Source organism: Stegostoma tigrinum, chromosome 10, assembly GCF_030684315.1.
Source record: "Stegostoma tigrinum isolate sSteTig4 chromosome 10, sSteTig4.hap1, whole genome shotgun sequence".
Classification (NCBI taxonomy): domain Eukaryota; kingdom Metazoa; phylum Chordata; class Chondrichthyes; order Orectolobiformes; family Stegostomatidae; genus Stegostoma; species Stegostoma tigrinum.
The window spans coordinates 526,164-549,712 of record NC_081363.1 but is presented as its reverse complement, the minus strand read 5'-3'; the positions used below and the strand labels follow the sequence as shown (position 1 = coordinate 549,712).

Sequence of the window (23,549 nt, the reverse complement as noted above, 5' to 3'; positions counted from 1 at the left end):
AACATTAAGGTGGGGAGAATCTACTTGACCTCATTGTCAACGATGTACTTTCTGGTAGTTGGAACTGTTCACGATCGTGCTAGTAGGAATGGACATTGCACCTTCCCTGTGGCAATTAAGATCCATTTTCATAGGTTGGATACATTCCATTGTTTTGTGTGGCACATAAGAGCAGGACAGAACCAGCACCTGACATCAAAACCAAAAAAAACAAAAAGACAAAAGAACCAGCACCTAACATGTTGCTGAACATGAGTTACTCCCCTGTGAAAGTACACCACTTGCTTTCTAACAGTAGAAGCCTGCTGCTATAGACAGAGCTAAGACATAAGAACAGATCAAATCAAAGTTCAGTAATCCTGCCACATTCAATCATTGATGTTAGTGGACAGTTAAAAACTAACCCAAGGATGACACTGCAAAAAGCATCCTTGAAATAGATTGGAAAATTTGAGCTCCAGAACCAGCTGCATCTCTTGCCAGCAAAAACAGACATTTCTGGAAAAGCTCAGCAGGTCTGGCAGCATCGGTGAAGAAAAAAACAGAGCTAATCAGAGAGGGTGGACCTGATTGAGGTCTACAAAATCATGAGAGGTATAGACAGAGTGGATAGCAAGAAGCTTTTTCCCAGAGTGGGAGACTCAATTACTGGGGGTTATGATTTCAAGGTGAGGGGGGGAAAGTTGAAGGGAGATATGCATGGAAAGTTCTTTACACAGTGGGTGGTGGGTGCCTGGAATGTGTTGCCAGCGGAGGTGGTAGAGGCGGGCACGATAGCATCATTTAAGATATATCTAGTCAGATACATGAATGGGCAGAGAACAGAGGGGTACAGATCCTTGGAAAATAGGCAACAGATTTAGAAAGAGGATCAGGATTGACGCAGGCTTGGAGGGCCGAAGGGCCTGTTCCTGTGCTGTAATTTTCTTTCTTCTTTGTTCTAACATTTCAGGTCCAGTGGCCCTTCCTTTGAACATATCACTTGCCCAGCTGTTTCAGTATAGCTATGAAACTGGCATCTAATCAATGAAAGGAAGGTTCATGATATATTCTTAGTATTTGGAAATTTTTGTTCTAAAGTGGTACAACCACATATAATATAACACAGTGTGGAGCTGGATGAACACAGCAGGCCAAGCAGCATCTTAGGAGCACAAAAGCTGATGTTTCGGGCCTAGACCCTTGATCAGAACAGGGGGATGGGGAGAGGATTCTGCAATAAATAGGGAGACAGGAGAAGATAGGTGGAGAGGAGAGTATGGGGGGGGGGGGGGGGTGGAGTTAGGGAGGGGATAGGTCAGTCCGGGGAGGACGGACAGGTCAAGGGGGCGGGATGAGGTTAGTAGGTAGGAAATGGAGGTGCGGCTTGAGGTGGGAGGAGGGAATAGGTGAGAGGAAGAACAGGTTAGGCAGGTGGGGATGAGCTGGGCTGGTTTTGGGATGCGGTGGGGGAGGGGAGATTTTGAAGCTGGTGAAGTCCACATTGATTGCATTGGGCTGCAGGGTTCCCAAGCGGAATATGAGTTGCTGTTCCTGCAACCTATGGATGGCATCATTATGGCACTGCAGGAGGCCCAGGATGGACATGTCATTGCAGGAAAGGGAGGTGGAGTTGAAATGGTTTGCGACTGGGAGATGCAGTTATTTATTGCGAACCGAGCATAGGTGTTCTGCAAAGCAGAACCCAAGCCTCCGCTTGGTTTCCCCAATCTAGAGGAAGCCACACTGGGTACAGCGGATGCAGTATGTCACATTGGCGGACGTGTAGGTGAACATCTGCTTGATGTGGAAAGTCATCTTGGGGCCTGGGGTGGGGGTGAGGGAGGAGGTTTGGGGGCAGGTGTAGCAATTCCTGCGGTTGCAGGGGAAAGTGCCGGGTGTGGTGGGGTTGGAGGGGAGTGTGGAGTGGACAAGGGAGTCGCGGAGAGAGTGGACTCTCCAGAAGGCAAACAAGGGTGGAGTTGGAAAAGTGTCTTTAGTGGTGGGGTCGGATTGTAGATGGTGCAAGTGTCGGAGGATGATGCGTTGTATCCGGAGGTTGGTGGGGTGGTGTGTGAGAATGAGGGGGAGCCTCTTTGGGCGGTTATTGTGGGGGCGGGGTTTGAGGGATGAGGTGTGGGAAATGCAGGAGACATGGCCGAGGGTGTTCTTGACCACTGGGGGGGGGAAGTTGCGGCCCTCGAAGATTGAGGACATCTGGGATGTACGGGAGTGGAATGCCTCATCCTGGGAGCAGATGCGGCGGAGGCGAAGGAATTGGAAATAGGGGATGAAATTTTTGCAGGAAGGGGGTGGGAGGAGGTGTATTCTAGGTAGCTGTGGGAGTTAGTGGACTTGAAATGGATATCGGTTTGTAGGTAGTCTGAGATGGAGTCAGAAAGGTCCAAGAAGCTGAGGGATGTGTTGGAGATGGTCCAGATGAACTTGAGGTTGGGGTGGAAGGTGTTGGTGAAGTCGATGAACTGTTCGAGCACCTCTTGGGAGCATGAGGCGGCACTGGCAACTCCATCACTAAAGATATTTTTCCAACCCCACTCTTGTCTGCCTTCTGGAGAGACCACTCTCTGGAAGGACAGCACAGTGCTGGACCTAATTTTGGAAAACGAAGCAGGATTGGTGCTGAAGGTTATAGGAGGGAGTATTTTTGTCGTAGCAATCGTGACGTGATATGTTTTATGTTCGTCATGAAAAGGAAAAAGATTGTCTGGAAAAATGGTTTTTGATTGGGAAAAGGCTGCTTTTATTAAAATAAGAAAGGATCTGGCCAAAGTAGACCGGAAACAGCTACTGCTGGGTAAAATTCATGGCAAAGCAGTAGGAGGCATTCAAAAGGAATTGGAAGAGTACCGACCCAACCTGTTCCGTTTAGGGTGAAACGTAGGTGCAACAAGCCCAGAGAACCCTGGATGGCCAGGAAAGTTCAGGACTGGATAAAAGGAAAGGGGAGATATATAACAGATGGAAAGGGAGCAAAACAACAGAGGGCCTAGTGGACTACAGAAAGTGCAGGGGGTTTCTTTAGAAAACAACCAGGAGATCAAAGAGGGAACATAAAAACACATTGGCAGGCAAGGTTCAGGAAAGTCTCAAGGTGTCCTACAAGTATAGTAGGAGAAAGAAAATAATTAGGGAAAGATTAGGGAGCATGGGGGAAATCTGTGCATGCAGCCAAAGCGTGTTGATAGAGCGTTAAATGAGTACTTCACATCTGTCTTTACTTGGGAGAAGGTAGACATCGGTATAGAATTAGGAAAAAGAGGCTGAGGTTCGAGAGCAGATCTGTATAGAGAATGAGGAGATAATGGAGGCTTTAGCAATTTTAAAAGTTGACACATCCCCAGGTTTGGATGAGTTGTAACTCAGGCTTATGTGAAAAATGAGGGAGGAAATTAAAGGATTCCTTACCCAAATTTTTAATTCCTCTCTGGCAACAGAGGAGGTTCCCAAGAACTGGAAGACATAAAAGTGTAAGGGAAACTATTGATGTAAGTAGTGAAGGAGATATTTAATCTCCATTAAGAGAAGCTAGGACCTGGCTTAGTCAGAGGGCGCTCATGCCTATTAAATTGCGCTGAATTTTTCAAAGGTAGTCAGTAAATGTAGTTTATGGATTTCAGTAAAGCCTTTGACAAGATTCCACATGGAAGACTGATGAAGAAGGTAAAAGCACGTGGGATCTTGGGTAACTTGGCAGGTTGGATCTAAGTTTAGCTTAGTGGTAAGACGCAGAGGGTGATGGTAGAAGATTGTTTGTGTGACTGGAAGCGGGTGTCCAGTAGTGCACTAGAGGGATCAGTGCTGGGTCCCTTATTTGTGGTATATACAAATGATATAGATCAGAATGTAAGGACGATGATAAGTGGGTTTGAGATGACACAAAGATTGTGAGTGATTGACAGTGATGAAGATGGTGTTAGGTCACAGGTGGATATAAATGGATTGTTCAGATGGAATTTAACTGTGATAAGTGTGAGATGACACACTTTGGAAGACGTGACACGACAAAAGAGTACTCAATGAATAGTAATGAAGCTCAGAAGAACAGAGTGATATTCGATTACTTGTCTGCAAATAACTGAAAATGACAGGACAGGTTGATAGGGTAGTTAAGAAGGCATATGGGATGCTTGGTTTTGTCAATCAAGGCTTAGACTATAAGATCAGAGAAGCTGCTTTGGATCTATACAGAACTTCGGTTAAGCCACAGCTGGAGTACTATGTGCAATTCTGATTATCTGTGATTGCACTGGAGAGGCTGCAGAGGAGATTCACCAGGATATTACCTGGGATGAAACAATTTAGCTATGAAGACAGCCTGGATAAGCTCAGAATTAGTAGGAACTGCTGAAGAAGGGTCTTCCTGAAGAAGGGTCTAGGCCCGAAACCTCAGCCTTCCTGTTCCTCTGATGCTACTTGGCCTGCTGTGTTCATCCAGCTCTACACCCTGTTATCCTGGATAAGATCAGATTGTTTTCTTTAGAGCAGAGCATACTGAGTGACACCACTGGTCATAGACTTCCAGTCAGAAAAGCACCCTTTCACCTCTACTCTGTCTTCTATGAAGACTGGCATCTGTGATACTGGTGACCTGACAAGTCCTGTATTGTAACTTCACCAAGTTGACACTTCATCTTTAGGTCTGTTCAGTGCTGTCCCTGGCATGGCCTCCTGAACTGTTCATTGAACCAAATTGATCCCATGGCTTAATGGTAATGGTAGAATGGGGAATATGCCGGCTGTGAAGTTGCAGATTGCGTTTGAGTACAGTTCAGCTTCTGCTGATGGCTCACAGTTCCTCTCGATGCTTGCTCTTGGGTTCCTAGATCTGGATCATAGAGCTTCAGAGAGCTTTTCCAGTGACTTTGTTTTGTTCAGTTTTTACATTAGAGGGTATTCTCAGTGTGAAGAACAACATTATATTCATTAGAACTATGTAGTGGTATTCTGTGAATAACAGAATTATCCTTTTAACATGTGTTCTGAAATCTTTAAATTTTTTATTATATAAAAATTGATTTATTCTTTTTCTTATTCAGTTATTTTGCATAATAAACTTCTGTTTTATTGTTAAAACCAAATCTACAGCCTTATGTGTTTATGTTTCAGCAAGGGACCACTTTGTTAAAAATCTGGGATCTGACCTATCCGGTAAAACCATCAACCAGAATCATGAAACAGGCAATAGCCACCCCCTGGTATTACCATCATTGAATCTCCAGCCACTAACATTTACAGGGTAATCGTTGACCAAAAATTTAACCAATCAGCCATGGCAATACCATGACTACATCAGCAGATCTGATGCTGGGAATTCTGCAATGAAAAATGCCCAAATTGTGTCCACCAATTACGAAGAACAAATCTGTTTTTTTTTCTATTCATTTGTGGGATGTGGGTGTTGTGAGCTGGCCAGCATTTATTGTACATCACTGGTTGCCCTTGAGAAGGTGGTGTGGAGCTGCCTTTTTGAACCGCTACAGTCCTCTTGCCATTAGGGAGGGAATTCCAGGAATTTGGCCCGGCGATACTGCAGGAAGGGTGATATATTTCCAAGTCAGGATGGTGAGTGGCGGAGGGGAACTTGAAGGTGGTGGTGTTCCCATATGTCAGTTGGCCTTGTCATTCTAGATGGAAGTTAGAACATAGAACATAGAACAGTACAGCACAGAACAGGCCCTTCAGCCCACAATGTTGTGCCGACCATTGATCCTCATGGATGCACCCTCAAATTTCTGTGACCATATGCATGTCCAGCAGTCTCTTAAATGACCCCAATGACCTTGCTTCCACAACTGCTGCTGGCAACGCATTCCATGCTCTCACAACTCTCTGCGTAAAGAACCTGCCTCTGACATCCCCTCTATACTTTCCACCAACCAGCTTAAAACTATGACCCCTCGTGCTAGCCATTTCTGCCCTGGGAAATAGTCTCTGGCTATCGACTCTATCTATGCCTCTCATTATCTTGTATACCTCAATTAGGTCCCCTCTCCTCCTCCTTTTCTCCAATGAAAAGAGACCGAGCTCAGTCAACCTCTCTTCATAAGATAAGCCCTCCAGTCCAGGCAGCATCCTGGTAAACCTCCTCTGAACCCTCTCCAAAGCATCCACATCTTTCCTATAATAGGGCGCCCAGAACTGGACGCAGTATTCCAAGTGCGGTCTAACCAAAGTTTTATAGAGCTGCAACAAGATCTCACGACTCTTAAACTCAATCCCCCTGTTAATGAAAGCCAAAACACCATATGCTTTCTTAACAACCCTGTCCACTTGGGTGGCCATTTTAAGGGATCTATGTATCTGCACACCAAGATCCCTCTGTTCCTCCACGCTGCCAAGAATCCTATCCTTAATCCTGTACTCAGCTTTCAAATTCGACCTTCCAAAATGCATCACCTCGCATTTATCCAGGTTGAACTCCATCTGCCACCTCTCAGCCCATCTCTGCATCCTGTCAATGTCCCGCTGCAGCCTACAACAGCCCTCTACACTGTCAACGACACCTCCGACCTTTGTGTCGTCTGCAAACTTGCTGACCCATCCTTCAATTCCCTCGTCCAAGTCATTAATAAAAATTACAAACAGTAGAGGCCCAAGGACAGAGCCCTGTGGAACCCCACTCACCACTGACTTCCAGGCAGAATATTTTCCTTCTACTACCACTCGCTGTCTTCTGTTGGCCAGCCAATTCTGTATCCAAGCAGCTAAGTTCCCCTGTATCCCATTCCTCCTGACCTTCTGAATGAGCCTTCCATGGGGAACCTTATCAAATGCCTTACTGAAGTCCATATACACCACATCCACAGCTTGACCCTCATCAACCTTACTGGTCACATCCTCAAAAAACTCGATAAGGTTTGTAAGGCATGACCTACCCCTCACAAAGCCGTGTTGACTGTATTTGATCAAGCCATGCTCTTCCAGATGGTCATAAATCTTATCCCTCAGAATCCTTTCTAACACCTTGCAGACGACAGACGTGAGACTTACCGGTCTATAATTGCCGGGGATTTCCCTATTTCGTTTCTTGAAGAGAGGAATTACATTTGCCTCTCTCCAGTCCTCAGGTACGACTCCAGTGGAGAGCGAGGAATCAAAGATCTTCGCAAGTGGCGAAGCAATTGCATTTCTCGCTTCCCAAAGCAGCCGAGGACAAATCTGATCCGGGCCTGGCGACTTGTCAATCTTAATGTTTGACAAAATTTTCAGTACATCAGCTTCCTCTATCTCTATCCATTCCAGCATGCACACCTGCTCTTCAAAGGTTTCATTCACTACACAGGTCGTTTCTTTCGTAAAGACAGAAGCAAAAAACTCATTTAGGGCTTCCCCTACCTCCTCAGGCTCCACACACAAGTTCCCTATGCTATCCCTGATCGGCCCTACTCTTTCTTTGACCATTCTCTTATTCCTCACGTAAGTGTAAAATGCCTTTGTGTTTTCCCGGATTCCTTCTGCCAAGCCTTTCTCGTGCCCCCTCCTGGCTCTCCTCAGACCATTTTTGAGCTCCTTCCTTGCCTGCATGTAATCCTCTCTAGCTGAACTTGACCCTAGCTTCCTCCACCTTATGTAAGCTACCTTCTTCCTTTTCACTAGAAGCTCCACCGCTCTCGTCATCCAAGGTTCCTTTATCTTACCCCGTCTTGCCTGTCTCAGAGGGACATATTTACTCATCACTCCCAACAACTGTTCCTTAAACCATCTCCACATGTCTTATAGTTCCCTTACCATGGAACAACTGCTCCCAGTCCATGCTTCCTAACTCGTGTCTAATCGCATCATAGTTTCCTCTTCCCCAATTAAATATCCTCCCATTCTGCCTAATCCTCTCCTTCTCCATAGCTATGTAGAATGAGAGAGTGTTATGGTCACTATCACCAAAATGCTCTCCCACCACAAGATCTGATACCTGCCCCGGCTCGTTTCCGAGCACCAAGTCTAGAATGGCCTCTCCCCTCGTCGGCCTGTCAACGTACTGCGTTAGGAAACCCTCCTGAACACACCTTACAAAAACAGCTCCATTCAAATCTTCTGCTCGAAGGAGGTTCCAATCAATATTAGGAAAGTTAAAGTCACCCATTACAACAACCCTACTGCGTCCACACTTTTCCAAAATCTGTCGACCTATGCTTTCTACAATCTCCCTGCTGCTATTGGGGGGCCTGTAGTAAACCCCTAACGAGGTGACTACTCCCTTGCTGTTCCTAATTTCCACCCATACTGACTCAGTAGGCAGATCTTCCTCGACAATGGAAGCTTCTGTAGCTGTGATACCCTCTCTGATTAGTAGTGCTACACCCCCTCCTCTTTTTGCCCCCTCCCTATTCTTTTTAAATGTTCTAAACCCTGGAATATCCAGCAACCATTCCAGCCCATGAGAAACCCATGTCTCTGTTATGGCCACAACATCATAGCACCAGGTACTGATCCATGCTCTAAGTTCATCACTTTTATTCCTGATACTCCTTGCATTAAAGCAAACACACTTTAACCGATCCCTTGGTTCCTTCCCAGGAAAATCCTTCCCACTAGCTGGTCTACCTCTTGCTACTGCCTCACCTGCATCAACGCTCACCTCTGGTATACAGCTCAGGTTCCCACCCCCCTGCCATACTAGTTTAAACCCTCTCGAACTACTCGAGCAAACCTTCCACCCAGGACATTGGTCCCCTTCCAGTTCAGATGCAACCCGTCCTTCTTGTACAGGTCCCACCTTCCCCAGAAGGCATCCCAATTATCAACATATCTGAAACCCTCCCTCCTACACCAGCTGCGTAGCCACGTGTTCAGCTGCGCCCGCTCCCTGTTCCTCACCTCGCTATCTCGTGGCACCGGTAGTAAACCAGAGAACACTACTCTGTTCGTCCTGCTCTGCAGCTTCCATCCTAACTCCCTGAAATCACTTTTTATATCCTCAAACCTATTTCTGGCTATATCATTTGTGCCAATATGTAACACGATTTCTGGCTGTTCACCCTCCCCTTTCAGAACTTTATACACCCGATCAGAGACGTCCCGGACCCTGGCACCAGGGAGGCAACATACCTTCCGGGAATCCCGATCTTGCCCACAAAATCTCCTGTCGATTCCCCTAACTATCGAGTCCCCTACCACGAGTACTTTTCTATTCTGCCCCCTTCCCTTCTTTGCCACAGTGTCAGGCTCAGTGCCAGAGAACTGACTACTATGGCTTTCCTCTGGACCTTCCCTCCATCATAAGGTCAGAGTTGTTGTGGATTTGGAAGATGCTGTCTGAGGATGTTTGGTGAGGCAGGTGGGGAGTATTCCATCACACTCCTGACTTGTGCCTTGTAGATGGTGGACAGGCTTTGAGGAGACAGAAGGTGAGTTACTTGCCGCAGTATTCCTAGCTTCTGGCCTGCTCTTGTAACCACTGTGTTAACGTGGGGAGTCCAGTTGAGTTTCTAATCAATGATGTCGATGGTGAGTGATTCAGTGATGGCAACACAGTTGAATGTCAAGGGGCGGTGGTTAGATTGTTTTTTGTTGGAGATGGTCATAACTTGGCATTTGTGTGTCATGAATGTCATTTGCCACTTGTCAGCCCAAGCCTGGATATTGTCCAATCTTGTTGCATTTGAACATGGACTGCTCCAGTATCTGAGGAGTCATGAATCGTGCTGAAAATTGTACAATCATTGGTTAATATCCCCATTTCTGACCTTATGATGGAGGGAAGGTCATTGATGAAGCATCTGAAGATGGTTGGGCTGAGGACACTACCCTGAGGAACCAGTCTAACGGAATACTTGCCACATGTCTGGATGAGTGCAGCTCTAATCTTAATGCCATTCAGGACAAAACAGCCCACTTAATCAGCATTCCATTCACTACCTTCAACATTTACCCTTTCCTTCAGCTATGCTTGGTAGCAGCAGTGTGTATCATCTACAAGATGTAAGGCAAAAATTCATTAAGGCTTCTTTGACAGCACCTTCTAGACCAATGACCACTACCACCTAGAAGGACAAAGGCAGCAGATACATAGGAATCACCATCTGCTATTTCCCCTCCAAGCCATTCTCCATCCTGATTTGGAAATTTATTGCTGTTTCTTCAGTGTCATTGGGTTACATTCCTGTAATTCCCTCCGTAAAAGCAGTATGTGCCTTTGCATTCCAAAGACTGCAGCAGTTCAGGAAGGCATCTCACCAGCACCTTCCTGAAGACAGTTTGAGATAGGTAATAACTGCCAGCCCAACCGGTGAAGACCACAACCTTAGATTTTTATTTCTAAATTAACTTTTGAATTTTGAGTCAGGATCATGGGTGAAACTTCTCTCCAGAGACAATCCAGACTGGGACTGGAACTCACTGCATGAAAGGATGATAGAGGCGGGATCCCTCAAGACATTTTAGAACTATTTAGATGAACAATTGAAACACAGCATACAACATTGTGGGCCATATGCTGGAAAATAGGATTAGAAAGCATGGGTGTTTGATGACTGACATAAACACAATGGGCCAAAGGGCATATTTCTGTGCTGTAATAGCTCTATGAAACTTCAATACTGTGGATTTGAGAAGTGCTCTTATAGGAGGAAATGGATGTTCCTATGTTTATTCCTAGTTCTGCAACTAAATGTGTTCTTGCCACTCTGACATTTCTTCATGGCGACCAACTGTTTTTGCACTCCATGCGGGGTCTGGTATGCCCTGCTCTCTACTATAAGGATTGGCTCTCCCTGAACTCTACCCAAAAGACTCATACCCTGTGCTGTATCCCAGATATTGGATGTGCCCTCGCTGTACATGAAGAGCAGCTGTATGGTCTTTTGGGACTATTGCAACTTTACCTTTATCCCAGAGATTGTCTGTTCTTGTACTCCACTCTGGGTACGGTGTATCCCCATGCTGTCCCGGAGACTGGTCCCCATATTGTCCTACAGCTCTTAGCACCTGTCCTTAGCTGAGATGTTGCAGTATCTAGCTGGTTTTTAGCTGCTCTGTGAATGAATTGGATGCTTACTTGCAACTGAATGTGGCAAAACGTCAGGAATGTACCAAACAGGTAGATGAGAGTAAACCGGTTGATGTGGTGTATATGGATTTCAGCAAGGCGTTCGATAAGGTTCCCCACAATAGGCTATTGTACAAAATGCGGAGGAATGGAATTGTGGGAGATATAGCAGTTTGGATCGGAAATTGGCTTGCTGAAAGAAGACAAAGGGTGGTAGTTGATGGGAAATGTTCATCCTGGAGACCAGTTACTAGTGGTGTACCGCAAGGGTCGGTGTTGGGTCCACTGCTGTTTGTCATTTTTATAAATGACCTGGATGAGGGCGTAGAAGGATGGGTTAGTAAATTTGCAGACGACACTAAGGTCGGTGGAGTTGTGGATAGTGACGAAGGATGCTGTAGGTTGCAGAGAGACATAGATAAGCTGCAGAGCTGGGCTGAGAGGTGGCAAATGGAGTTTAATGCAGACAAGTGTGAGGTGATGCACTTTGATAGGAGCAACCGGAAGGCAAAGTACAGGGCTAATGGTAAGATTCTTAGCAGTGTAGATGAGCAGAGAGATCTTGGTGTCCATGTACACAGATCCTTGAAAGTTGCCACCCAGGTTGACAGGGTTGTTAAGAAGGCATACAGTGTTTTAGGTTTTATTAATAGAGGGATCGAGTTCTGGAACCAAGAGGTTATGGTGACGCTGTACAAAACTCTGGTGCGGCTGCACTTGGAGTATTGTGTACAGTTCTGGTCAACGCATTATAAGAAGGATGTGGAAGCTTTGGAAAGGGTGCAGAGGAGATTTACAAGGATGTTGCCTGGTATGGAGGGAAGGTCTTACGAGGAAAGGCTGAGGGACTTGAGGCTGTTTTCATTAGAGAGAAGAAGGTTGAGAGGTGACTTAATTGAAACATATCAAATAATCAGAGGGTTAGATAGGGTGGCTAGGGAGAGCCTTTTTCCTGGGATAGTGACGGCGAGCACGAGGGGGCATAGCTTTAAATTGAGGGGTGAAAGATATAGGACAGATGTCAGAGGTAGTTTCTTTACTCAGAGAGTAGTAAGGGAATGGAACGCTTTGCCTGCAATGGTAGTAGATTCGCCAACTTTAGGTACATTTAAGTCGTCATTGGATAAGCATATGGACGTACATGGAATAGTGTAGGTTAGATGGGCTTGAGATCGGTATGACAGGTTGGCACAACATCGAGGGCCGAAGGGCCTGTACTGTACTGTGCTGTAATGTTCTATGTTCTATGTTTTAGATGCCAGAATAGGTGATGAGGGCCTGATTGTTTTGCTTTATAAGGTTTACTGAATTTTGAGCCCTCTTTCATTTCACAAAGCTTTTTGAGTTTGCTGATACTGAGTGATTTCTGCCCACACACTCTGAGTGAATGTACTAACTAATTCGGCCTTAGTCTCATCCATATCTTCTCTTTTTCAGAATCCGATTGTAACACAGTTTTTCCCGACCCTGCTCCTGTGGACATTCTCTGTGCTTCTTCCATTCATTGTGTACTACTCTGCTATCTTTGAATCCCACTGGACTAGGTAATGTATGACATTCACCTTGGATGCCCTTCCCTTATGGAAACAACGCTTTAAATATCTGCCTAAAATGGTCATTTTTCAGCAAGAAGTGAGGTTGAGCTGATTAATTCTAGGATGATAGGAAGCATCTTTTAATACAAAAGGTATGGAAATTTGGAATGCTCTTCACCAAAATGTTCTGGATGTTGGGCATTGGTTGGAGGTTCCAAAATTGAAATAGATGCGTTTTGGCTGAATATCAGGTGCGTAGATGAGAGTGATACTGTGAGCTAATTGAGTAGCGGAACAGACCAGAGTAACATGAGTATCAATGTTACATTTAAAGTCACTATCCATGTTTGTAAATCCTGCCTTTACAGTTCTGTGGCTAGCTCACCATTAACTGTGATCCTCCTCTAATTCCTTTCATGGCACTATTTAAGGAAGAGTTGTTTGGGCAGGTCAGAAGTGATCTCCCTAAAATCTTCACATTTCAAAGAGTCTCTCAGAACATTTCTCTTAAAACACTCAGTGCTTTCTCCTACCTAGTGACACAGGAGAAAATCAGAAGAAAGATTTCGGAAACTGAAACCTGACAAGGCCCTTGAGGAATATAAAGGATACAGGAAAGAACTTAAACAATGAATTAGGAGGGCGAAAAGGCTATGAAATGTCCATGGCAAATAGGAGTAAGGACAATCCCAAAGCCTTTTATATGTATATTACAATCAAGATGGTAGCTAGGGAAAGGGTAGGCCCACCCAAAGACAAAGGAGAGAATATATACATGGAGCCAGAGGAAGTGAATGGGGTTCTTACTCAGTACTTTGTATCGGCATTCACCAAGGAGAAGTACATGATGGTAAGATTAAGGAGAGGTATCTTGGTATTCAAGGGCATAGTTTAAGAAGGCCAGGCCAATGAACCTTACATCAGTGATCGGGAAATTGTTGGAGAAGATTGTTACGGACAAGATTTATTTGAATTTGGAAGAGAATAGATTAATAAGAGATAATCAACATGGCTATGTGCAGGGATTTTTTTTTGAAGAAGTGACAAAGGTGACTGATGAGAGTAGGTAAGTGATGTTGTCTGCATGGACTTTACTGAAACATTTGACAAGCTCCCTCATGATAGGCTGGTCCAGAAGATTAAATCAATTGGGATCCATGGTAAGTTGAATGTGAAATTATTTTGATCACAGACGACAGTGGGTAATCACGGATATTTTTCTGACAGGAGATCTGTGACCTGTGATCAGTGTTGTGATCTCTGTTGTTAGTAATATATATGTGAATGATTTGATTGAAAGTAGGTGGATGATGCAGGAGATCTAATTAGTAAGTTTGCAGATGGCATAAAAATTGATGGAGTTGTGGAAAGTGAGGAAGTTGTCAAAGGATAAGCAGGATATAAATCAGTTAGAAAGTTGGCAGAGAAATAGCAGAGATGAAATGATGCATTTTGGGAAGTCAAATGCAAAAGGAAAGTATGCAATAATAGGCAGTACTATTAGGTGCATTCACTGTACAGACGGATCTTGGGTGCAAGCTCATTATTCGCTGAAATGGACAACACAAGTGGATAAGATGGTAACAAATGCACACAGCATTCTTCCCTTCATGTGTTGGGGAATTGATTATAAAAGTTGGTAAATCATGTTGCAGCTGTATAAACTTTAGTTATGCCACATTTAGAATACTGTATGTAGTTCCTGTCATCACATAATGAGAAGGATGTAGAAGTTTTGGAGAGGGTACAAAAGAGGTTTACCAGGATGTTACCTGGATTGGAGTGTATTAGCTATAAGGACAGATTAGACGTACTGTACTTAGATTGTTTTCGGTAGAGTTTCAGAGGTTGAGGCCCAACTTGACAGAAGTGTATAAAGTTATGAGCGTAATGGATAGGCTGGATAGCCAGAGCCTTTTACCCAGGGTGGAAATGTCAGATACTAAGGGGCATAGGTTTAAAATGAGAAGAGATAAGTTTAAAGTAAATGGGAAAGGCAAGTTTCTTTTTTAACACAGAGAATGGTAGTTGTCTGGAATGCATTTTCAAGGGAGCTGGTAGAGCAGATATGATAGCAAAGTTTAAGAGGTATTTAGACAGACACAAAAACAGGTAGCGAATTGCGGGTTAGCGTCAGGGTCAGGGTTAGCGTGAGACAGATGTGATTTATTTCCAATGGCACCATGGTTGGCACAGACTTGGTGAGCTGAAAGGCCTGATCCTGTGCTGTACTGTTCTGTGTTCTAAGTCTGAAAATCTTTTGGTGCCATTGTGCAGAGCTCGTAAGGCATTACTTTCATTAAAGGCTGAACATTGTATTCATCATCTTGATTTTGTTCTTCTAGGTCAACTGAGAACCAAGTGACAATGCACAAGTGTTATTTCTTCCTAGTCTTTATGGTGATCATTCTGCCATCGTTGGGCCTGACCAGGTACTGACTCCATGATCAGACCCTAGCTGTCTACAAAGAGCAAATCACCCGCAGTCACTGGGGGCAGAGACCCGTCTACCCCTCCCCTCAACTTTCTCACTCACTAAGGGCAGTGACATCCCTTACACACTCAGGGCAGTGACCTCCCCACCCACCCCACGCCTGCCACCGCGTCTCTAGCTCACCCAGGGCAGTAACTGCCCCCCTCCGATCTCACTCACTGAAGGCAGTGACCCCTCTTCCCCCTCACTCACCAAGGGCAGTGCACGCCACGTTCATTGTGGTCAGTAATCCCCCACCATGCCTCCCATTCCCACCTCGCTTATTTGCTGATATTAGAGATTCCTTCCACCACCCATGCATTCCTTTAATATTTTATGATCTTGTGTCTTTCAGTCTTGATGTCTTTTTTCGATGGCTTTTCGACATACACTTTCTAGATGAAGCAGATATTAAATTCCAGTGAGTATTTCTGATCTAAACTGGATTGCTAATTTGTGGAGTTTGGAAGATTGAGAGGCAATTTTCTTGAAACTTACAACATTTATGAAGGGGCTTGACAAGATAAATGCTGAGAAATAGTTTCCCCTGGCTGTTGAACATAGAGCACAGGAGCACAGTTTCAGAATAAGAGCTCAGTCATTTGGGACACAAATCATTGTGAATCTTTGGAATTCTGCACTCCAAGGAATTATGAATGCTCCATCATTCTTACAGCCAGGATAGAACATAGAACGTAGAACAGTACAGCACAGTACAGGCCCTTTGGCCCACGATGTAGTGCTGAACTTTTGCGCTAATCCTAAGGTCTATCTAACCTCCACCTCAACCTTATACTATCATCCATGTACCTAGCTAATATCCGCTTAAATGCCCGACTCCACTACCCTCTCTGGCAATGCATTCCATGCCCTGACCACTCACTGAGTAAAGAACCTACCTCTGACGCCACCTCTATATCTACCTCCACTCACTTTAAAACTATGCCCCCTCGTAATAGCTACCTCCTCCACAAGAAAAGGTCTCTGGCTGTTCACTCGATCTATACCTCTGATCATTTTGTACACGTCTATCAAGTCACCCCTCATCCTAGCTCTCTCAACCTTTCCTCGTAAGACCTTCTCTCCATTCCAAGCAACATCTCTGCACCTTTTCCAATGCTTACACATCTTTCCTGTAATGAGGCGACCAGAACTGGACGCAATACTCCAGATGTGGCCGAACCAGGCTTTTGTATAGCTGGAGCATAACTTCACAAATGTTGAACTCAATCCTCTATTAATGAAAGCTAACACACCATATGCCTTCTTAACAACTCTATCCACCTGGGTGGCAGCTCTCAGGGAACTGTGGACATGAACCCCAAGATCCCTCTACTCCTCCACACTGCCGAGAATCTTTCCGTTAACCCTGTATTCTGCTTTCACATTTGTCCTTCCAAAATGAATCACCTCACACTTTTCAGGGTTAAACTCCATCTGCCACTTCTCAGCCCAGCTCTGCATCATTTCAATGTCCCTTTGTAACCTAGAAAAGTCCTCCACACTATCCACAGCTCGACCCACTTTCGTATCGTCTGCGAACTTACGAATCCACCCTTCCACTCCTACATCCAAATCATTTACAAAAATCACAAATAGAAGAGGACCCAGAACAGATCCTTATGGTACACCACTTGTAACTGAGCACCAAGTTGAATATTTTGTCCACTACCACCCTTTGTCTTCAAAGGGTCAGCCAATTCTGAATCCAATCTGCCACATTTCCCCTTATCCCCTGCCTCCTAACTTTCAGCATGAACCTACCGTGGGGAACCTTGTCCAACGCCTTACTTAAATCTGTGTATACCACATCCACTGCTCCATCTTCATCCACGTGTTTGGTCACCTCTTCATAGAATTCAGTAAGGCTTGTGAGGCATGATCTACCCCTCAAAAATCCATGCTGACTATCACGAATCAAACTGTGCCTTTCCATGTGATCATAAATCTTATCTCTCAGAGCCCTTTCCAATAATTTGCCCACCACTGATGTAAGACTAACTGGCCTGTAATTTCCTGCGTTATCCCTGTTCCCTTTTCTGAACAAGGGAATGATGTTTTCCTCTCTCCAATCTTCCAGCACTATACCTGTGGACAGTGAGGACGAAAAGATTATCACCAAAGGCCCTGCGATCTCGTCCCTTGCTTCCTATAAAATCCTTGGATATATACCATCAGGCCAGAGGGACTTATCTATCTTCAATTTCCTCAGAATTCCTAGCATATCTTCTTTACTAACATCGACCTTCTCTAGCCTACCTGCCTGTTTCACAATGTCCACCTCTCCAACTAGATCCCTCTCAGTTGTGAATACCGAAGAAAAGTATTCATTAAGGGCCTCTCCTATCTCTTTAGGCTCCGTGCACAAATTCCCTTTACCATCCTTGATTGGCCATACCCTTTCTCTGGTCATTCTCTTATTCCTCACGTACGTGTAAAAAGCCTTGGGGTTTTGCTTGATCCAATCTGCCAAGGTTTTCTCATGCCCCCTTTTAGCTCTCCTAAGCCCTTTCTTCAGCTCCTTCCTGGATATTGTATCCCTCTCGAGCCTTTTCTCTTCCTTGTTTCCGAAACCTTACATAAGCCTCCTCTTCCTCTTAACCAGTCGTTCGATTTCTCTTGAGCACCAAGGCTCCCTCATTCAACCGCATCTTCCCTGCCTGCCAGGACAAACATATCGAGCACACACAGTATGCATTCCTTAAACAATCTCCACGTTTCAATCATGTTCTTCCCTAACAGCATCTGTTCCCATTTTGTGTTACCCAGTTCTTGCCTAACAGAATTGTATTACCCTTCCCCCAATCATAAACCTTACCCTGCTGTATGTGCCAATCCTTGTCCATGGCAATTGTAAAAGTAACAGAGTTACTATCACTATCGCCAAAATGCTCTCTTACCAATACTTGACCTGGTTCATTGCCAAGCACCAAATCCAAAGTAGCCTCTCCTCATGTTGGTCTATCTACGTACTGTGTCAGGAATCCTTCCTGAATGCACTGGACAAAATCGTCTCTTTCTAAACTATTACAACTAAAATGTTTCCAATCAATATTTGGAAAGTTGAAGCCACCGATGACTATAACCCTGTGACTTCTGCACTTTTCCAGTATCTGCCTCCTTATCCGCTCCTCCACTTCTTTGCAACTATTAGGGGATCTGTTAAAAAAAAGTCCCTAACAAAGTGACTGCTTCTTTCTTGTTCTAGACCTGAACCCAAACTGACGGTTGACATATCATTCTCGAACTGCCTAGTAGCTGCTCTACTAGCCCTGACTAGCAATGCCACTCCCCCACCTCTTTTACTATCCTCCCTATTTCTTTTAAAGCAGCTACATCTTGGAACTTCCAACAACCATTCCAGTCCCTGATTTACGCAAGTTTCTGTAATGGCTACAACATTGTAGTTCCAAGTACTAACCCCTGCTCCAAGTTCGTCCGCTTTATTTCTGATACTTCTAGCATTGAAGTATACACACCTCAAACCATCCCTGTGTCCACAATTATGCTCCATCGACCGCATTTCTTTATTAACAACCTCCCTCCCTGTTGTGTCTGCTGGAAGGCTGAATATCTCATCTTCTGAATTACAAACCCGGTTCCCCACCCTTGCCTATCTAGTTTAAACCATCCCATATAGCTCGAACAAACCTCCCTCCCAGGATACTTACTGTCTTTACTGTACAGGTCCCACCTTCCCCAGAATGTGCTCCACTTATCCACATAATGGAAGCCCTCCCTCCTATACGAGCCCTGTAGCCACGTGTTTAACGGCACTCTCTCCCTGTTTCTTACCTCATTATCATGTGGCACTGGTAGAAATCCAGAGATGACTACCCTGTTTGTTCTGGACTTCAACTTGCAACCTAAAAAAATGGACAGAATGTTTTGATCTCATGGAATCAAGACATATGGGGAGTGGTTTGGAAACTGATGTTGAATCCCCAGGTCAGCTATGATTGTAGTGAATATTGGAGCAGGTTTGATGGGTCAAATGGTCTACTCCTCCTAATATTTCTTGTGTTTTTGTGACCTGTGATTGGCTGAACCACACCAACTGAAGTAAAAGAGCGATGGAAATTCCGTGGCAGGTAATTCACTTCTGACTCCCCAGACATGTTACTTATTCAAAATCTGAAATTGAAGGGAGTTTACAACCTTATAGAGTTAAGTTGCTGATGAAGGCTCGACCTTCTCAATAGTATTCAGGGATGGACAATAAAGGCGGGCCTTGCTAGTGATGCCCATACCCTCGTAAAATAGTTAGTAATAAAGCTTCATGAGGATTCAGGCTCAGTGTTGAACACTCCCAAGGCTATTTCCTCCCAATTACACCCCTGTGATGATGCCTCAGTTGGGTCTTCCTCACTGAAGGGCCAGGATTTAGCTAGAGTGTATCTGCAATATTGGCTGCCAGCTAAAATGTAGTGAATGGCACTTTCTTGATTGGTATGTGGGATAGCTACTATAATTTTGACTGAAGTTGTCATTAGATACTGATGAGGAGGATCTTGCAGGATTGAATCTGGGTTATCTGTCTGGTTTTATTCCTTAAGGCCAGGTGATGGCCTAGTGGTATTGACAGCTGGGTTGTTAATCCAGGGACCCAGGTAATATTCAAGGGACTCAGGTTTGAATCCTACCATGGTAGATAGTGGAATTTGAATTCAGTAAATATCTGGAATTAAGAGTCTAATGATGACCATGACTCCATTGCCAGTTATCAGGAAAAACCCATCTGGTTCACTAATTCCTTTAGGGAAGAAAACTGCTGTCCTTACATAGTCTGGCCTACATGTGACTTCAGACCCACAGCAATGTTGACTCTTAACTGCCCTCTGGGCAATTAGGGATGGGCAATAAATGTTGGCCTGGCCAGCAACACTCCCATCCTGTGAATGATTTAAAGAAAACATTTCTGTAGCAGCTTGATATAATCCATGGGTCTTGCTTGGTCATTTCAGAGTAGGGTTAAGAGTTGGCCACATTGCCATTTGTCTAGAGTCACATGTAGACCAGATCAGATTTGGATGGCAGGTATTTATCCCAGAAAGACATTGGTGAACTGGATAGGTTTCCACATTGATCATGCAGTTTCTGAGACTGTCTTTTACACCAGAATTTAACTGATTAATTTTATTGATTGGAACTGAAGTCTCCTCCTGAGCATGAATCTAGACTTCAGTAGGAACATTATCACATTATCTGTTTCTTAACTTGCCCCAGATATTGATTCTATGCATAAACTACCTAGACACCTCAATTAAACTCTAGTAGCTTCATAGGTACCACTCATTGGACAAATAAACCTCCTTGATTAGATTAATATGTAACATACTGAGAGGGCTAAATTTCCCAATGTAAATTGCTTGTTTCCTTCTGTTGTAGATGTGTCTTTCTCCCAGATAATGGAGCTTTCTTTGTTAACTACGTGATAACATCCAGTTTGATTGGTACGGCAATGGAATTGCTACGAATCCCAGGACTGCTTGTATACACAGCACGCCTTGCTTTTGCTAAATCAAAGGCTGAGCAGATACACGTGAAAAAGGTAAAGGTATAAAAATGATGTGAGCATTCCCTCATGTTATGAACGTATACAATACATAAGCAAGTCATTCCTACTTGGTACTGGATAGCCTGTGTGTATGTCAGTATCTCAGTATCTTGGGTGATCTAATATGATTGGGTTGGTGGTAAGATTCCATATATCAGGAGTTTACATGCCTCAGTTCTGAGGAACCTGTCTTTTAATTGGTGGGTGTCTGAGGGTTGTGAATATTGAATTCTTTTGATTCTAAATGCTTGTTCATTATATTCTACTTCTCCACCTCTTTCTCCAGAATCAGGCCTACGAATATCAGTTTGGTCTGGAATATGCTTGGACAATGTGTATATTTGCAGTTGTGATGACGTACAGCATTACGTGTCCAATAATTGTTCCCTTTGGTGAGTGTCCCTAATTAACTGTGTTCTGTGAGTAAGCATCTATAAATATGACCCTCAAACGCCACTATATCCTTACTGAACTGTGCTGGCCAGAACTGAACCCTGAAATCAGATGGAGTCTAACAGAATGTGGATAACTGAAGTGCTGGCCACTGAGCCACCATGCCACCCCTGAAAGTTAACTGAACATGGCCCCACCACCCAAGACATTTTTCCATCCCCACCCTTGTCTGCTTTCCGGAGAGACCACTCTCTCCGTGACTCCCTTGTTCGCTCCACACTACCCTCCAGCCCCACCACACCCGGCACCTTCCCCTGCAACCACAGGAAGTGCTACACTTGCCCCCACACCTCCTCCCTCACCCCTATCCCAGGCCCCAAGATGACTTTCCATATTAAGCAGAGGTTCACCTGCACATCTGCCAATGTGGTATACTGTGTCCATTGTACCCGGTGTGGCCTCCTCTACAGTGGGGAAACCAAGCAGAGGCTTGGGGACCGCTTTGCAGAACACCTCCGCTCGGTTCGCAATAAACAACTGCACCTCCCAGTTGTGAACCATTTCAACTCCCCCTCCCATTCTTTAGATGACATGTCCATCATTGGTCTCCTGCAGTGCCACAATGATGCCACCCGAAGGTTGCAGGAACAGCAACTCATATTCCACTTGGGAACCCTGCAGCCCAATGGTATCAATGTGGACTTCACCAGCTTCAAAATCTCCCCTTCCCCCACTGCATCCCAAAACCAGCCCAGCCTGTCTCTGCCTCCCTAACCTGTTCTTCCTCTCACCTATCCCCTCCTCCCACCTCAAGCTGCACCTCCATTTCCTACCTACTAACCTCATCCCACCTCCTCGACCTGCCCGTCTTCCCTGGACTGACCTATCCCCACCCTACCTCCCCACCTATACTCTCCTCTCCACCTATCTTCTTTTCTCTCCGTCTTCGGTCCGCCTCCCCCTCTCTCCCTATTTATTCTAGTTCCCTCTCCCCATCCCCCTCTATGATGAAGGGTCTAGGCCCGAAACGTCAGCATTTGTGCTCCTGAGATGCTGCTTGGCCTGCTGTGTTCATCCAACCCCACACTTTATTATCTCGGATTCTCCAGCATCTGCAGTTCCCATTATCTCTGAACATGGCAGCTACAAGTTCTGCGAGACCCACTTCTTAGAGTTGCCACCCACAGGCAGAACTTAACTGAAAAGTGAAGCTGGTATAACCGCTATCAAATAAAAGGTATTTTCTGTCCTATGTCTGCTGGTTCTGGAATGTGAACTGTTGGACATGCGACTATTTTCACAACTCACTCTTGCTACAAGTAAAGAATAAAATATAGTTAAAACTGAGATTGGAAGAAAATGTCCACAAGTTGTAAAACGGAGAGACAGACCAGCTTTTATATTTGATTGAGATAATAATTCTCTGGATGTGAGTTCTTTAAGTGTCCACAATCACTGATGTGTTAGTCCTCTGCAATATGGTTCAAACGTGTTTTTTCCATTGCCTGCCAAAATGCTGAGTTGTGTCACTTGTGTGTTTATCCCCTGGAGCTCCAGATCTGAGGAAGCTTTGAGTTTATTTTATATTTTAAGAGCATGTGGTAGTGTGACAGTACAGTGTGTGCTTGTATCAGTTTGGAATATGTATGGTTAAGTGTTATCCCTTTTTAAGGAATAAGGGCTATGTAAAAGTGGCGACATAGATGGCCAAAGTGATTAAGAATGCATTTGACGTGCTTGCCTTCATGGCCGGGTCATGGAGTACAAGAGTTGACAAACCATGTTGCAGCCATATAAAACCATGTCTGAAGTATAATGTGCAGTTTTGGTTGCCACACTCCCAGAAGCACATGGGAGCTTTGGAGAGAGTGCAGAGAAGGCTCACCAGGATGTTGCCCAGTCTCGAGGGCACTGGTTATGAGGAAGGGTTAAAAAGACTAGGATTGTTTTCACTGGAAAGTTGGCAGCAGAGAAGCAACCTGATACAGGTCTACAAAATTGTGAGAGGCATAGATAGGGTGGATAGCCAGAAGCTTTTTCCAAGGGTTTAAATTTCAATTACAAGGGGGCACATGTTCAAGGTGAGAGGGCAAATATTTAAGGGAGATGTGCAAGGCATGTTTTTCATGCAGACAGTGGTGGGCATTTGGAATCCACTGCCAGAAGAGTTTCCATGAATATGGACGGAATAGATGGACATGGACCAAATGAGGGCAGAAGGTTTGTTGTTTAGCTTAGACAGGGCATGATGATTGGCACAGACTTGGAGGACTGAAGGGCCTGTTTCTGTGCCATACTCTATATTTTTTTCTTTTTTTTTCCTTTTTCCTATTAACTTTTTCACCTTGCATTTGAAGAGCCCGCACCCTCCCATCTGCTTAAGATAATGGCCAACATTCCCTTCCCCTTTTCACTGTGTCTAAGCTGTCAGATTACTGTCGAAAATCCTATTTTGAAGGAGCAAAGAAACTCTGTCCAACTAAATATCAGGAATACAGAAACCAATGTCTTTGACCCATGACATCTGCATTCCTGAGTTGCCCACTTCAATTTTTTCCATGTAATTGCCTGAGACGGAACTAAACTGTTCACAACCTTGGTGCCAAA

At 44.6% G+C, this 23,549-nt stretch overlaps 1 protein-coding gene across 3 annotated transcripts in view; it reads left to right on the top strand.

The window, feature by feature from the left end:
- The window catches only part of tmem63c (transmembrane protein 63C), a 277,667-nt gene that overhangs the window by 210,652 nt on the left and 43,466 nt on the right, over positions 1-23,549 (top strand). For all 3 annotated transcript variants that reach the window (XM_059649415.1, XM_059649416.1, XM_059649417.1), the window contains 5 exons: positions 12,422-12,528; positions 14,865-14,951; positions 15,348-15,413; positions 20,381-20,543; positions 20,836-20,941. In XM_059649415.1, the coding sequence (XP_059505398.1) occupies positions 12,422-12,528; positions 14,865-14,951; positions 15,348-15,413; positions 20,381-20,543; positions 20,836-20,941 (529 nt within the window). The remainder of the gene's footprint in view (positions 1-12,421; positions 12,529-14,864; positions 14,952-15,347; positions 15,414-20,380; positions 20,544-20,835; positions 20,942-23,549) is intronic.